The 14,543-nt window shown below is 42.1% G+C and overlaps 1 protein-coding gene across 1 annotated transcript in view; it reads left to right on the top strand.

Moving 5' to 3' along the window:
* Positions 1-14,543, top strand: part of cobl (cordon-bleu WH2 repeat protein) — a 50,188-nt gene that overhangs the window by 9,811 nt on the left and 25,834 nt on the right. The window contains exons 3-8 of the mRNA XM_079164320.1: positions 1,713-1,907; positions 3,981-4,191; positions 6,102-6,330; positions 8,402-8,446; positions 9,233-9,321; positions 14,134-14,316. Of these exons, the coding sequence (XP_079020446.1) occupies positions 1,713-1,907; positions 3,981-4,191; positions 6,102-6,330; positions 8,402-8,446; positions 9,233-9,321; positions 14,134-14,316 (952 nt within the window). The remainder of the gene's footprint in view (positions 1-1,712; positions 1,908-3,980; positions 4,192-6,101; positions 6,331-8,401; positions 8,447-9,232; positions 9,322-14,133; positions 14,317-14,543) is intronic.

Here is a 14,543-nt window from a genome sequence, read left to right on the forward strand (position 1 = left end):
AAGGCTATGGTGAGACAAACTGCAGGCTGAAGGGAGAGAAGGATACTAGCTGACTGTGTTAAGCTTGGCCGGGGCCCAGTCCCACAGCTTCACAGAGCCCAGTTCTGTTTACCTTCAAAGACCGACCGGAAAAATACTAACATTTCACACATTGACGTGTCTCCAAGCTGCTCATTTCGTTCTCTGCTTGTTTCTAAATGCGCTTTTTAGTCAGAGCACCTTGCAGTTGGTGATTTAGAAATGACCTGCACCGTGTTTACACTACGATCAATGCCGTCAAACGGCGAAGTGAGGTCTGTCACTCCCCTGAACACTTTCTACATTGCATAATGAGTCAATGACACTACGGGTCGTGTGGTTGAGTGTTAGGTGATATCCGACTCAGCTGTTAATGGTTAACTCTGGCCAGGTTAGAGTCCGCTCACTGTGCTATGTTCACATGCATTCTTCCTTCACTGTGCCCTCCTTTGCCTTTTACACTGGGCCGGAGCACCATGAAGGATCCTGGATAATACGCCACTGGATTTAAGGTGAACGCGTTCTCTCAGAGAGTGCGCCTCGTCCTTGGAGCTGGGTTTATAAACAGCCTGACGTGATACACAACCCGTGTGGAACACTTAATCGACACGAGGACCGCTTGTGACGTGAGTGGGATGTTTTTTCTTTTCGTTATCTCGGGCTAATATTTGTGCTGCGAAGGCCGAGAGGGAGTGCGTGCTGAGATGTGTGCTGTAGAAAAGCGAGTTTGTCACTATTAGCGGAATGAAGTGCTCGATTTCCGTCTAATCAGCTGCGTCTGTCAGGCGAAGTGCAGTCGATGTTGAGCCGAGGTCAAATGGGCAGAGAGCAGCGTCTCGTGTCATTGACATCTGACACAGCTCCACCTGTAGGAGTTGTGGTTTTTATAGAGCTATTGTCAGCAGACTAATTAATCATGGAACGCACCTGAGCCAACCAAATACCTTATGACCCTCTAAACATTGCTGCTTTCAAACCTTTTTGAGTAACTACAAAGATCGTTCTTTTACTATGCTGGAATTAAACTTGTATCAGATGGTTCCAATCAACCTAATGTGCACATTTTAGGATTACTTGTTGAGTATGTCTTTAAATAAACTGCACAGGTATGGAGAAAGATTTGATGAGGGATGTTGTTTGTGTTCATACTTTTCCTTGTGAAAGCTCTTTTGAAAGCAGACATTAAACTATGAGTGCGTAGGAGTGATATTAGAGAGGGTGTTATTATGAATTATTTTATTATTATTTAGATTGAATAAGCAGCTGCCAAAAGCATCAGCTCAGCACATCTGAAGACCGTTTCGTAATGGAAGTGAAGAGAAAGATTGAGTCACGAACGGAAACAGAGTCATTGGTATTCAGGCTGCTCCCTGAGTAGCGCCGCAGTGGGTTGCTGTTGTGCTGTGTCACTAAGACTGGACTCAAGACAAACTAAAAGAATCGACATCATTTCATTTGATTACACGTGACTCAGAGTGTGGAGACATTGCATCGGATGAACAAGGGAATGATTCATTGCTTTCTTGACTTAATCGAAACATCTTGTGTCAACATTGTGAAATAAATACAGCTTTTTTATTTACTTTTTAACATACTCTACTAAAGTCCCACATGGAAAAGTACGATCTAGGAAACTACAACAAACACCCAAAAGTTCATAATATTGTCCTCTGTGTATCTTTGTCGTGTCCCAGGAAGAGAATGAAGGCACGCGCCCCACCGCCGCCGCAGGTCCCTCTACCCGCCCCGCGCCACATCTTTAGAAACGCTGTACCAGACGGGGGAGGCACGTCAGGCGCGGACGCCAAGGAGAACATGCTGAGGCCCACGGTGGATTTACAGCTAACCCTACCACAGGGGAACCAGATGGCAGTAACTGAGGATGGCAGGTGAGAGGGGCAGAGAGGGGCACACGGGCACAAATTGAATCTCGGTGTATCGCCCCTTATACAAGGGTTTGTGGTCTATACTGTTGTTTGACAGCAAAATGTCCATCCATCCATAGCTACATGGAATTATGTAAATCTTAGCTATTGCTCAGCTGAACAATTGGTTTTACTGTACGCTGACCAGACAAACAGCATGAGACTCGTTGCTGTGCCAGTGGGGCCTTGTCAAGGGGTCCCGTTCTCAGCACAAGCTTTGTCCCAGAGAGTCTCCAAATGAAGGCTGTCCTGCTGGTGCCCTCTGTCCCTAATGAGGGTTTCTCATTTGGGGCAGAAAATCAGGGATGCCTCCTTAGTACAGGACAACATGGTGCTCTTTGGATAAACATGTGCAAACGTTAGGCTAGTGCTACCTCTGACTAGAAGTAAAAGTAAGTAATTAGTATAGTTTTATAATATTAATAAAGGGAACTTTCTTTTATTCAACATGTGGAACTTTGCCAACTGCCTGTTAAAACTGTTTCAAAAGGTTGTGGTTAATATCGCAGCCTTGCTCTAGATCCTTTTGGGGAAAGGAATGTATGATATTACATTTTAGCTACAAAGGGTGTGTGTTTACAGCTCTCCCTCTTCCTCACAAGATCCTCATAAGATAAGGCAAAGATGTCATAAACACGCAGATGTGTCGTACATATCTGATACTAAGCAGCACAACCCCCAAACATCACTGTAATTACTTTATTGTACGAGCTTGGCAATCAAGCAAGGCAAAATAAGACAACAATATCTTCTTAAAAAATATGATGTAAAGACAGTAAACTAGCACATTTGTTTAGCTCTGTTGAAGGATTGATGCTAACACTGCAATGTGCAGAGCTGATTATAGTATTACACCAATGTTGTATCTTTATAGTATACACTTTGCTTTTTCCAAAAATTCAATTCAACTTCAAGATACAAAGAATTATTACTATGTATTTATTATTTTTAAATTTCGGAGACAATTTATACTCCATATGATGAATCATATGATGCAGATTTCAGGTAAACTCAAGTTCAGTACGAATGAACAACGCTTGGCTACATAACCATTGGGGTTCCCAGGTTATCTTAAGGAGCACGTAGTAACACAGCACACTGGGTCTGTTGATTGTGCTTTTAGTGATTGTCAATGGTGTCCTTTGTGGCGGTAGCTCTCTCAGTTCTGTCATCTGATCTGGCTGTTCCCAGAAAACATTGGAGACTGTCTCTTGGTTTCTTTATCTGAGGATTGACAGGTAGTACTGCAGGCCTCCTCATCAGCTGCACCAGACACACAAAGCAGCGCAGCAGACTGCAGAGCTTCTCTTGTGGCTTAATGGACATAAGTAGTCATGTCAACAAGCACTCTGTCATTATTTCTCTATGCCACCATGTTTAGTCGCTGCCTTTTTATTGTTGGAGGCTCTTTTCAGAGTTTCTGTCGAGATAAACCGGACAGATTAAATCTGCAACAGCTTCTGTTGTTGTTTTGTTTGTTTTTAATTCTCCTGCTAAAGACGGACGGAAGAAAACCGTAATTTTACATTTTTCTTGTATATTTCAAAGAACAGTTCTTCAAAATATGGTTTTAGGCTCGTGTTCAGCTTTTAGTCCCACTTCACACAACATTTTTGTCAAGTAATGTAGATGTTTCCGTATCTCTTCTAAATGACAAAACTTCTCTTCTCATATGGATTGGATTTGATGTGTTTTCACAATGGTTTGGTACATGACCAATACATATTAACACAGGAGGAATTGTTAATTTGTTCAGGTCGAAATCAGTGCTATGGCCATCCAATCTGCAGCATGTCTGTTTAAACTGTTCATATTTTGTTTCTCAACTAGCCATTCTTCCTCCTGAGTGCATCAGTTGTGAGTGACTCTTCCCTTTAGCAGAGCTAAAACTAAGTTAGGCTTTGTAACCCTATCTTCTCTCTTGCCTCCCTTTTATTCTCCCTCGCTCCCCGTCTCCTCCTGTGGTTCTTTCTTCCAAACTCCCTCCCTCCCTCCTCTCTTTCACTTTCTGTCTCCCTCCCTCCCTCCCTCTCTCAGTAAGGCGCTGATGGACCTGCTGGTCGAGTTGTGTAGCCGCCACCATCTGAATCCAGCGCTGCACACCCTGGAGCTGCTGTCGCCCGAGGGCCACTCTTTGGGGTTCAAGCCCAACGCTCTGCTGGGCTCCCTCGACGTGGCCTGTGTCCTCATCAAGGAGAAAGTCTGGGAGGAGAGAGTGGTGCGCAGACCGGCGCCCAAAGTGCCAGAGGTGAGTTACAGCGGAGCCTGACGGTGTTATATGTTTGTTCTTTTAGGATTTAATACATGTCACAGCAGATATAAACGCTGTTGAAATTAGGTTTGGTTCGGCTTGGCATGGATTCCTCTGGACTTTGAGACAGTGACATCTTATATGTTAACAAATTAAAGCAAATTAAATAATAAGAGTGTACATACTGTAACTAGAAATAAAAAAAAATACCACAAAGCCATCTATGTTTTTGTGTAGAATGGCAGTGAAATAGCCCTTCATGTGATAGTGCAGTGTGCATAGCTCCTTACCCTGTCGCCCTCTGTAATGTCCGTCCCTCCTCTCTCTACCTTTTACCTCTGACGGCTGGCAGAAAGCAAGGCCAGTGAAACCTGTAAGGTTCCATGCTAAGGTAGGACGCCAATTGGGATCAACTGGCCGAGCATGACATTGGAGTCAGTTCTTATACACTGGTGTTTCAGTCTTAAGTGTGCCTTTTTTCGTCAACCGGTCTTGTTGCCATCAGTTTTTTTTTTTTACAACTCACTTGCCTATCTGAAGTTATTTCGACTGAGCGTTAGTCTCTTTGTCTGCCCCTTTTTCTCTGCTCTCCTCCTACAGTTTGAATATTTGATGAGTGCCTTACCTTTAGTTACCATGCATTATTTCTCTGCTCTTCTCAGGGCTCGCTGGTTGCTCTCTCTCCCTTTGACCCCCCCTGGCCTCAGGCCAGAGGCTGACGCTATTCCAGACACTGCTCTCCGTCGTCCCATTTGTATCTGTCTACACCAATCAATGCAGTCTAATATGACATTTAGAGGTGATTCTAATATCAAATCCACCCTCATTGACATAAATGGGGTGGACTAAATGTAGGAAAAGACATTTCAATGACATGCAATACAAGGTTGATGCATTGCCATAGGACCCTAAAAACACATAGACTAACTTTTGGAATAAACACCTCACCTGAGACTGAAAGCGTCTGTTTGATTGTGATGAAGTGTTACTGTACCTCCATCAAGGTTCATAGGTACACGACTGTATGTGATTGCCTGTTTCTGTTAGCTCACTTGTCTGAGGACCAACACCTGGAGAACTACCGGTGAGATAAACAGAAGATTTGGGCACGACACACACTCCCCAAAAGTAAAAAAGAAATGTTGATTTTTGAAAAATGTCCAACCCCCTCACCCTACTGTAAGATAAACCTCTAATGTCTACTATTCTGTCGTCTTTTGTGACAGTTTTGACCGTGACACTGGGGACGTTCATTACCTTTTACCTGCACAAGAAGAATATTTCAGGCACTTGACTGGAGTGTGTTTTTCTAGAGGCTGATGTGAACCACTTAGTGATAAAGACCGTCGCACAGAGTGGCCCTTCTGTCTCCATAATAGAACACTATGTAATGTGTAGGTTTACACACACACACACATCAAAGATCACGTGCATGAATGCACACACATATGCACACGGATATCATCATCTTTGGTCTATTAAATGCTCCTTTTTTTTCTGTCAGCAACCAAAGTCTAAGCTTAAGTTACTCATTGTTGAAGTGTCTTTACTTTCTCCATCTCTGCTTTCCACATGTTTTACATTTCACGCGTTTTGTTCTTCCTCTATAATACCTTCAGACAGCAACTCATTCAGTTTAGCTGTACTGTCTGCTCTTTGAGCTTTGATTCTTTTTCTCTTATTTCTTCCATCAAGGCCGAGACCTATTTCCTTTTTTTCTTTAGTAGAGATGTAGCCAACAGAGGACCTTCACTTTGTTTATCTTTTTACACTCTTGTTATCCTACTGGTTCAAATCCCTGTTCTGTGACTGCAGAATCTGAGTCAATAGTCACAACAGTGAGCCCTAACTTTTATTTCATCCATTTCTCCATTTCTGTTCCCACCATTCTCCCCTCTCTACATCAGAAAACGGTGCGTTTGATGGTGAACTACCACGGCAGCCAGAAGGCAGTGGTACGGGTCAACCCGTTTGTACCACTACAGGCTCTGGTACCGGTCATCTGTGACAAGTGCGAGTTCGAGCCTGCACATGTCCTGCTGCTGAAGGACAGCGTCAGTCGCCACGAGTTGCAGCTGGACAAATCTCTAACAGAGCTGGGGATCAAGGAGCTCTACGTACACAATCAGAGTCTAGGTAAACCTTGATTCTGTCTATTTCGTTTTTCTTTTTGGGGGTTCAGTCCCTTTTAGATGACATAATAGTTTCCAAGTGGTATTATAGTCGGTGCTTCTGTCGCAAAAACAACCGGATCGCTTTCCATTTTCCTCAGAACTTGGCTACAACCAGCCACACAGGAGCAGGACACACTGTCTTTTTTTCTCCCCCACAGTTACTAGGATTGTTCCACCGTGGGCCACATACGCTACTGGGGATAGTAACTTCAGAGACATTGATACTCTTTGGTAACTGGGGATAGCTACCGGGTAAAACAAAAGGGCTATCCTTTGGCTGTGCAATGGTTAACAAAGCCGTAAATCGAGCCCTCATTTCCCCAGGAGATGGAACCCGGTGGCAGACAGAATTGCAGAGTGAACGCGAGGTTTCCAGGGAACCAATCCGAACACTAATGGTGTCATTATTCAATAGCTAACACATTGTGCAATCAATATTTACTTTATAATAAGTTGAAGCAAAAAAACATCATTATAGCCACTTTAAATAATCACATTATTTTATAATTTATAAATGAGATGTTAATGAAAACCATTGTTATTAATATAATTATTTACATAGTTATTTTGTTTTGTTTGATTCAATGAATTAAACACGAGTCGAGCCCCTCTTGGTTTGTGCTAATGACCGATAGCTATTTAAAGCAGATTAAAGACGTCATCATGGATACTGACAGGTGCCTTGGCTTGTCCAGCTATTATGTCATATTATCTGATGTTAATGTGACTGCATATCATCCCCAAGGCAATTACTGTTGCATATGCCATTAGTGAATCACAATATCTCTGTAAAAATGTATAAATGTATTTACAAGCAAAAGATACATATTGAGTCAAATTAGGAAGGTTTTAACTCTGCTACAAATTTGACAGCTTTATCTTAAGTCACCATAAAAAGACAATGTTGTATCATGTAAAATGTAGCAAAGTTGTATATACATGATGAGAATAACACAGTTGCACAACAGAATTTATATGTTTTCTTCATTCTCTGTCATGTGAGCTTCTGTTTAGGGACCGTAAGTGAGCACAAATTATGGTTTTCTTATCCACCTCCACTCCTCACCAACTGATTTTGCAAACTGAGGTGAACTGTACAGAACAAACGTGTGGCCACTGAGCCTGAATCTCTACCATCTACAGAGCATGGCGCCCGCCGACCTTGTCGTGGATGAGTACAGAAGGAAAGCAAATTCTCTTATAGGGAATAAAGTTTAATGTCAACCGTGTTTACAGTGTGCGGTGTACAATTTGGTAATGACAATAAAAGACTTAACAGTGAGTAGAATAAACTATGGATGTCATGCAATCCCAGCCAGTAGCAGCTATTCAAATGAATTCCAATGCAATGAGCCACACGACCAGAATCACATTGTTTTCTGCTGTACCGCATGACTAGCAAGGACATATTTGTTGACATGATTCTAGGCAGTCAGAGTCAATATTTGTTTAACCGGCAGCTGGAACGAGCATAAAACAATTTATAAGCTTGTTTTGTTTTTCTTAGAATATTTTCATCTGAAGGAACCTTGGTAAATACAGTGTGTCCCTGGGTGTACAATAACTAGAATATTGTGTTCTTTATCTGATAGTAAGCTGAATTATGGTCTTAAGATCTGATATCGTGGGTCATTACCGTGGTAACAATCACACCCAAAATTCCTGATACTGTTGTTGTCACAGAAAGTGATCACAGAAGCTCGGGGGTTTATGGTCATGACGGATACAAGCAAGAACATTTAGAACATGACTCCATTTTTATGGTCAAATAATATTACGTAATGTTTGTATTCTGTTATTCAACCGTTCTCTCTTATCATGAAGGATATGCAGCCTGGTTTATCATGGGAAATATATACAAGTGTTTTAGTTTGTGTCATGATGTGTTTAAATGCACTGACTGGTGAAACACTACCAGCGGTGTTGCGGTGCTACAAAAGTGCAAATACAACAGATCGATTGATTCTTTTTGATGCAGGTCAGTTATCCAATAAATGACTTCCTGTGTTTTTAAAGCTTGTTATGTTTTCCAGTTCTCCAGCCTAAACGGGCTTCTGCTCCAGCTCTTAACTACTCAGGTATAAGTCATGATACGTCTTAAGTTTAGCTGGTTCCAACCACGTAGCTGTTTAACCCAATGTACAGCCGCTTGCTTATTAACCCTGCCTTTTTACACAGTTGGACTTGCATGTTTGCTTGCTATCCACCCGTCTCAAATAAATACTTTTTGTTTTCATGTTTTAATTTTGATACTTGTGTAAACATCCTCTATGCCGGTCAATTTGAAATGATTTACTGTTGACTTAGTTTGCTTTTGTTCAGAATCCAAATAACCCAGTGGTATAGCTCTGTGATTGTTTTAATTAGTTTACCTTCCCTCCCTGCCCTCAAGTCAACAGTGTTATCGTGAGACATTCTTACTTACTGCTTTGTAGACTGCGAAGGTTAGACAGAGGTGGTCTCTGAGAAACATAAAGCTATAGTGCCCTCTGCTGAGGAAACTCGGAAGATTGTTCTGTTCGGTTCTATGTGAATAAAAACAGGTGGAGTATGCAGACCATTTCAAAATGTTTTAAAACAGCCAATTAAAGAGCATACAGATAAAGCAAAGCACATATATTGGATATCATATGAATCACAGTACCCTACTGGCTGGGCAATCCCACTCTGAATTCTCTTGTTATCTAATTAACCCACGCATGCTGTGATCATTAGGCACTCATTTCTACTACATTCCTCACAGACTTTTCCTCAGAGTGAACCTGACATTTTTGCTTTTTATGAGTCACTTACACTATCATGTCCAACTCCCCTCCTCCCCCTCCTCCTCCTCCTCCTCCTCCTCCTCCTCCTCTTTTTCATAGACTCCATCCGCTCCAGTACTACCAGTTTGAACAGAACAGAGAAGAAAGGCCTCTTGGGTATCTTCCAATTTAGCAGGAGGAAAACCAAGGTAAGACTCCAGATCCTCCGTCCTGTTGCTGCTTTTTTTTTTTTGGTAATTTGTTAATGTTTTAGTATTCTTCTCCCTCTTTAAGAATTTCCCTTTTAGCAGTTTAATTATGTTGTCATACATTCACAATGATGCATTGGATTGATAGAATTAACAGCGCCTCTAATGTCGTCATAACTGTCCACTAAGTTTAGCATGACTCATTTGCACGAGTCTTGTGGGAAATATATTGTGTAATAATTAACAAGCTAACCTTGAGTGGTGCATGCCATTCATACTTGCTCTGATTGATAGCCGAGGCTAACTGGCTAACTGCATTGCTGAACAGCTGAATGCTACATGTTCGCTGTGCCTTCCGTTTGCAGACTGACACAACCTCTATGGACATGGATGACTGTGATGATAAAGTTATCCAAATAACAGACACTCAATCTAACGTAAGTACTACTAACACATCTGACGGCGTCCAGGTGTGATGAGTCAACTTTTTAACTCGTCTCTGAAGCATTCCAATCATATAATGTGGACAGAATAACAGGAACACCTGTACAATATAATACAAACCAGTACAAACACTAACACAGGGTGGGATCAACAGAAGTTGGTCAAACTACACAAAGTAGTGACCTTGCTATTGCAGGTCAGTGGTATTGGATTTTATCACATGGTGTCCCCCACACCATGGGGGTTATGTCACCTGTTGTTATGTCCATTTCTTGTATGGCTGCTGGTACTTTCATATGGCATTAATATAAAAGCCTTTTCTGTTTAATATACTGCATGCCTGTTATATTCAACATCATGGTAGATTGTGAAGAAACACTAAAAGACGGCACATTAGAGATGCTCTGTTTATTGAACTGTTGAGACATGTTGATCGGGTGAGTAAGGTGGCACCAGTGCTGGTTGACAATGCCAATATCATCAAAGCTTATTACTTTAGTGTAAATGTTTTCACATTCAAGTTTCCTTGCCGGTCAGTGAACTAGCTTCACAAGCATATTCCTGAAGGCTCTGGCTTCTTGGCTGCAGTTTAAATGTCCTTTTTATTATTGTTATTATTAAGTCATTTATACGCATCACCTTGTTATCAGCCTCAGGGCAATCTTTACAGAATATGGCCTCCAGAATTGTCTGCTGATTGCTCCTGTGCGATGTTTATTGAGTTGTGGTTATGTGCACTGATGTCCTCCAGAGGGCAGCAAGTGCCTCCTTTGATTAGTCAGCGGTGTGTTCGCACTCTCACGTCCAAAGAGGAGCTCCCACTTACTTTGCTTTCCCACGAATAAGTACTTCATAATAAAAGGGAAAAGTGTTATGAGGGAGAGTACAGTCTGTGCACAGCGGCCCATATGACTGGTGTTGACCAGCTTTGGGGAGATTCTCAACAAACTGGAGCAGCATTATAATCTCCGCACAACCACTCCAGTGTGTGTGTGTGTGTGTGTGTGTGTGTGTGTGGCGTTTACATCCATGTTAAAGCAGACGCACGTTTAGACGCTGCGTCGAACAGCTCTGTCAGATCTGTAACTTAATCACATTAATTTGATTTCGAAGCCATGAACTTCAGGTCAGCAGCAGCCATCTGTGGTTCACCTCAGATCAATATGGCGTTTGATTACATTAGCTGGAAAAAACACCGGCCGGCTCACTCTGGTTCACTTCTCTGTCCGACCCGAGCACAAAGCTCCTGGAAGGACTACTCCACCCTTCCACCTCTTTGTTCTCAGCGTTTCCTTCCATGTCTCGTCAACATTGAGTTGTTTTCGTCGTCACCATCATCCTCCTCTTCCTCAAGATCTAAGCTTTCTTTTGGGTCTCCTTCATCCTCTTTTTTTAATGTCTACATCAGATACTTCTGTAGACACGTTTTCCTTTTGAAAGAAATAGCAATAAAGGAAGTCCATAGAAAATACCGTAGCGGAGCATGAATTACACAGAGTATGGGGCATTTGCTTTCATGTGAAATGTAATTTTAACAACTGAAATGTATAAGACAGTGGGAGCTAATTTATATTCATTAATATTGCTATTTCTCAGCCACTTCCAGTGGGCTGTAATGCAGCCTTTTCTCTCTGATATGATTGTTTCTCAGCCAGGGACTGTTATCAGACCACACACATGCATTCGTGCACACAAGCAAACACACGCGAACACAAACACACACACACATAGAGTGTTATCAGCCTAAAGGCATCAGATTACCCTACCTTGGCTACATTAGCGCTAAAAGCCCAGTCTCTTATCTCTAATTGTTCATTAGGGGCTAAACTGCTGTGTGTGTGTGTGTGTATGTGTGTGTGTGTGTGTGTGTGTTGGTGTGTGTGTGTGTGTGTGTGTGTGCGGTCTTAAAACACTAACGTGTTTAGATAGTATCATGCTATGAGGCAGTGCTGGTTCTGAAGCAAGCTCACTTTCAAGGGAAAATGTGATTGTTGTTTTTTCTCATTTTCTTGCTGATTATATTAGTTTACTTTTGATTGGCTCATACTTATCAAGTATCTCACAGTAGCTTATTGGCCATGACCAACATTCTCAAAGAGGCAGGGGTGTGGGCCAGCTTTTAGGTGTTTGAGTAGAACAATTTTTGCCCTCGCTGACACGGTGAGAACGTGCGGACTCCACACGGAGGGGCGGTGCACCCCAGGTCCCTCTTGCTGTGAGGCGACAATGCTAGACACTACACCACGGTGCAGGTCCCACATTTAAAATGTGCTCTCACAATTCACACATAAAGCAGCTTAACTGTCATATGTTTATGGGTCATTGTAGTACTATATGTATTTATGTGCTTGTGTGGAAGTCTTGTCTTTGATGACTTCCAGTGGTCCTTTGGCACCATGACATCACTGTTGGGTGTGGTTACAGGTACAAAAGTTCCCACTTCTGACCACACCCATCAGGGGTGAAACAGACTTTCAAGTTTCAACCATAGAGGGCAGTGAAACATTGCTTTTCAGTCAGGAGTTGTTCCTGAGGCAACTTGTCAAAGACCATTTAGCTCAGCCTGTAAGTCTTCTTAATATACAGAACAACCGCCGAGTTGCCATTCATTTGCTTTAGAGGAGAACATTTGCATGTGTGGTTTGTAGTAGGATCATAAGCTCTAAACAGCATTCCCCAGAAATACCGTATGCAAGTCACGGCACTTATGAAGAAGTTCTGCAGAAGTTCAATACGCTCGTTTGAAAAATATGCGCTTTGTAATTACTCTGTGAATTTGGGTTCTCCCCCCCCCCCCCCCCCCCCCAAAAATGCTGCAGTACGTTTGTTACAGCTCCCCTTGCCTCTCCCACTGTTTTGACAGATTTCAGATTGTTTACCAGAGGGAAGGAGTAGAAGGGAGCAGGTGAAAAAGTCACACAGAGTTCATGTGAATTTTCTGCTTTGAACGTTAGATTTTGGAAAGGTGAAAGCAAGCTCCTCTTCTTTTAGGATTCCAAATAGAAATCACATCAATCCGTCACATCTTAACGGCTCTTCTTTTGTTCAGTCGGTCCCCGTCTGCCATCGACCTCACCTCCTCCTTACCCTGCTCTTACCTCTGTCACACAGCACAGGGAAAAGCTGACGGTTAATACTTTAAACTAATAGTTTTAGCCATTTTCTTTTGCTGCTGTGTTAATGTGCTGGAATGTATTTATTTTTAGCCATTTGTTTCTGTAATGTTTGTTTTTGTGAATCACAGATATACGTGGTGTCACTTTACGTTTTTAACACAGGGGCCATAGTGTTTGGATATTTTGTTATTTTGCATTTTCACAAATGGTTAGAGGTGAGATGTATCTGGTGAATGTGGTCTCCTTGCTCAACAGTACAAACAGTACGAACATATCTTGCTACACGATCTCTTTAAGTTCAGTGCAAGGCAACGCTACACTAGAATATTATTTTGCATGCTGTAACAATCAAAATAATACAAACATATTTGTAAATACTGTATGTGAAATGTCCCCAATGTGAAAAAAGCTGCAGACATGCCTCTGCTGCTCTACTTAAGGCCTCTTTTCCCTGTTCGTTTCCCATCCCTCCCCACTGTGAGATGTTCTAACCTTGGGTCCAATTAATTCTAATGACCTGAACTTTATGTTCCTTTTTTTTTTGCTCTGCTTTCTTTGCCTTATCCAGGCATTGTCTGAACGCATCAATTAATCTGCTTTTAAACACGGTTCTTTTCTTAGATCACGGGGGTGTGAGTCATGGTTTGGTTCCCCCGTTGTGCCAAAGCTCTGTACCAAGCTGAGCCACGGGGACATTCAGATTTTCAGGAGCACTTTGGGCTCTCTTTGATCAGTTATTGAAAACCTTTTTTTTTTTTATTTTGTTCCAATGTTTTGGTCAGAAGCAGCCACCCTTTGAAAATGCGGATGCACTTTCAACTTTGTCAAATGAGTTTCAATAATTGTTGTGACTACAGAATGGATTAGGCCTTCAGAAATGTTGATCGCATGTGTAGTATATGTGCATGTGTGCATTTTTTATTTAAACTTGAATACACTGTAAATGAGGGGAGTGCGGATCTCCCTCTGAGATCAGTTTAAAAGTTCATCTAGATATGAAATAAATGCTTATGATAGCTGTCGCTTTTAACCATAAAATCAACCCTTGAAATCAACAGAACCAGTGATATGAGTCCTGTCAGGATATATTACTGTGCTTCCGATCTGTGGTTTAGTTTTTAGGATTATTGTGACTTACAAGACATAGTAATTGATATATAATATGATTGACATCATAACATAAGCTATAAGGATATTGTCATAACAAAGCCAAATAATTCCAATTCCTATTTTATTTTGACATCATCCACAGGGTCTGTCCAACGCGTCAGGGGTCCCCAGCATAGAAGACCGGCCCAGCACCTTAGGCCAGTCTCAGTCCGTCATGAACCTACCCAGGATGTCTCCCAAGGCTGAGGCCAAGAAGAAGAGGGCCCCAGCGCTACCTGGAGCCCCAACACCCACCATGGGACACGCTAGCTTCGAGGGCTATGAGGTGAGGAGATTTAAAGAGCTGTGTGTTGGTCAGATTTAGACACATTGATGAGATGATGCATACTACTGACAGAGCCTTCGTGGATTATTTCAGTGCTTTACGTCACAACATAAAGCCGGGTTCTGAATTACAGTACTCAGTATTCATACAGTACATCCAGTGCGGTGAAAACTCTAATTCACACCTGCAGGACGAGCACAAAATCTCACAAACTCGCACACAAGAAA

The sequence above is a fragment of the Pholis gunnellus genome (assembly GCF_910591455.1).
Source record: "Pholis gunnellus genome assembly, chromosome: 8".
Taxonomy (NCBI): Eukaryota; Metazoa; Chordata; class Actinopteri; order Perciformes; family Pholidae; genus Pholis; species Pholis gunnellus.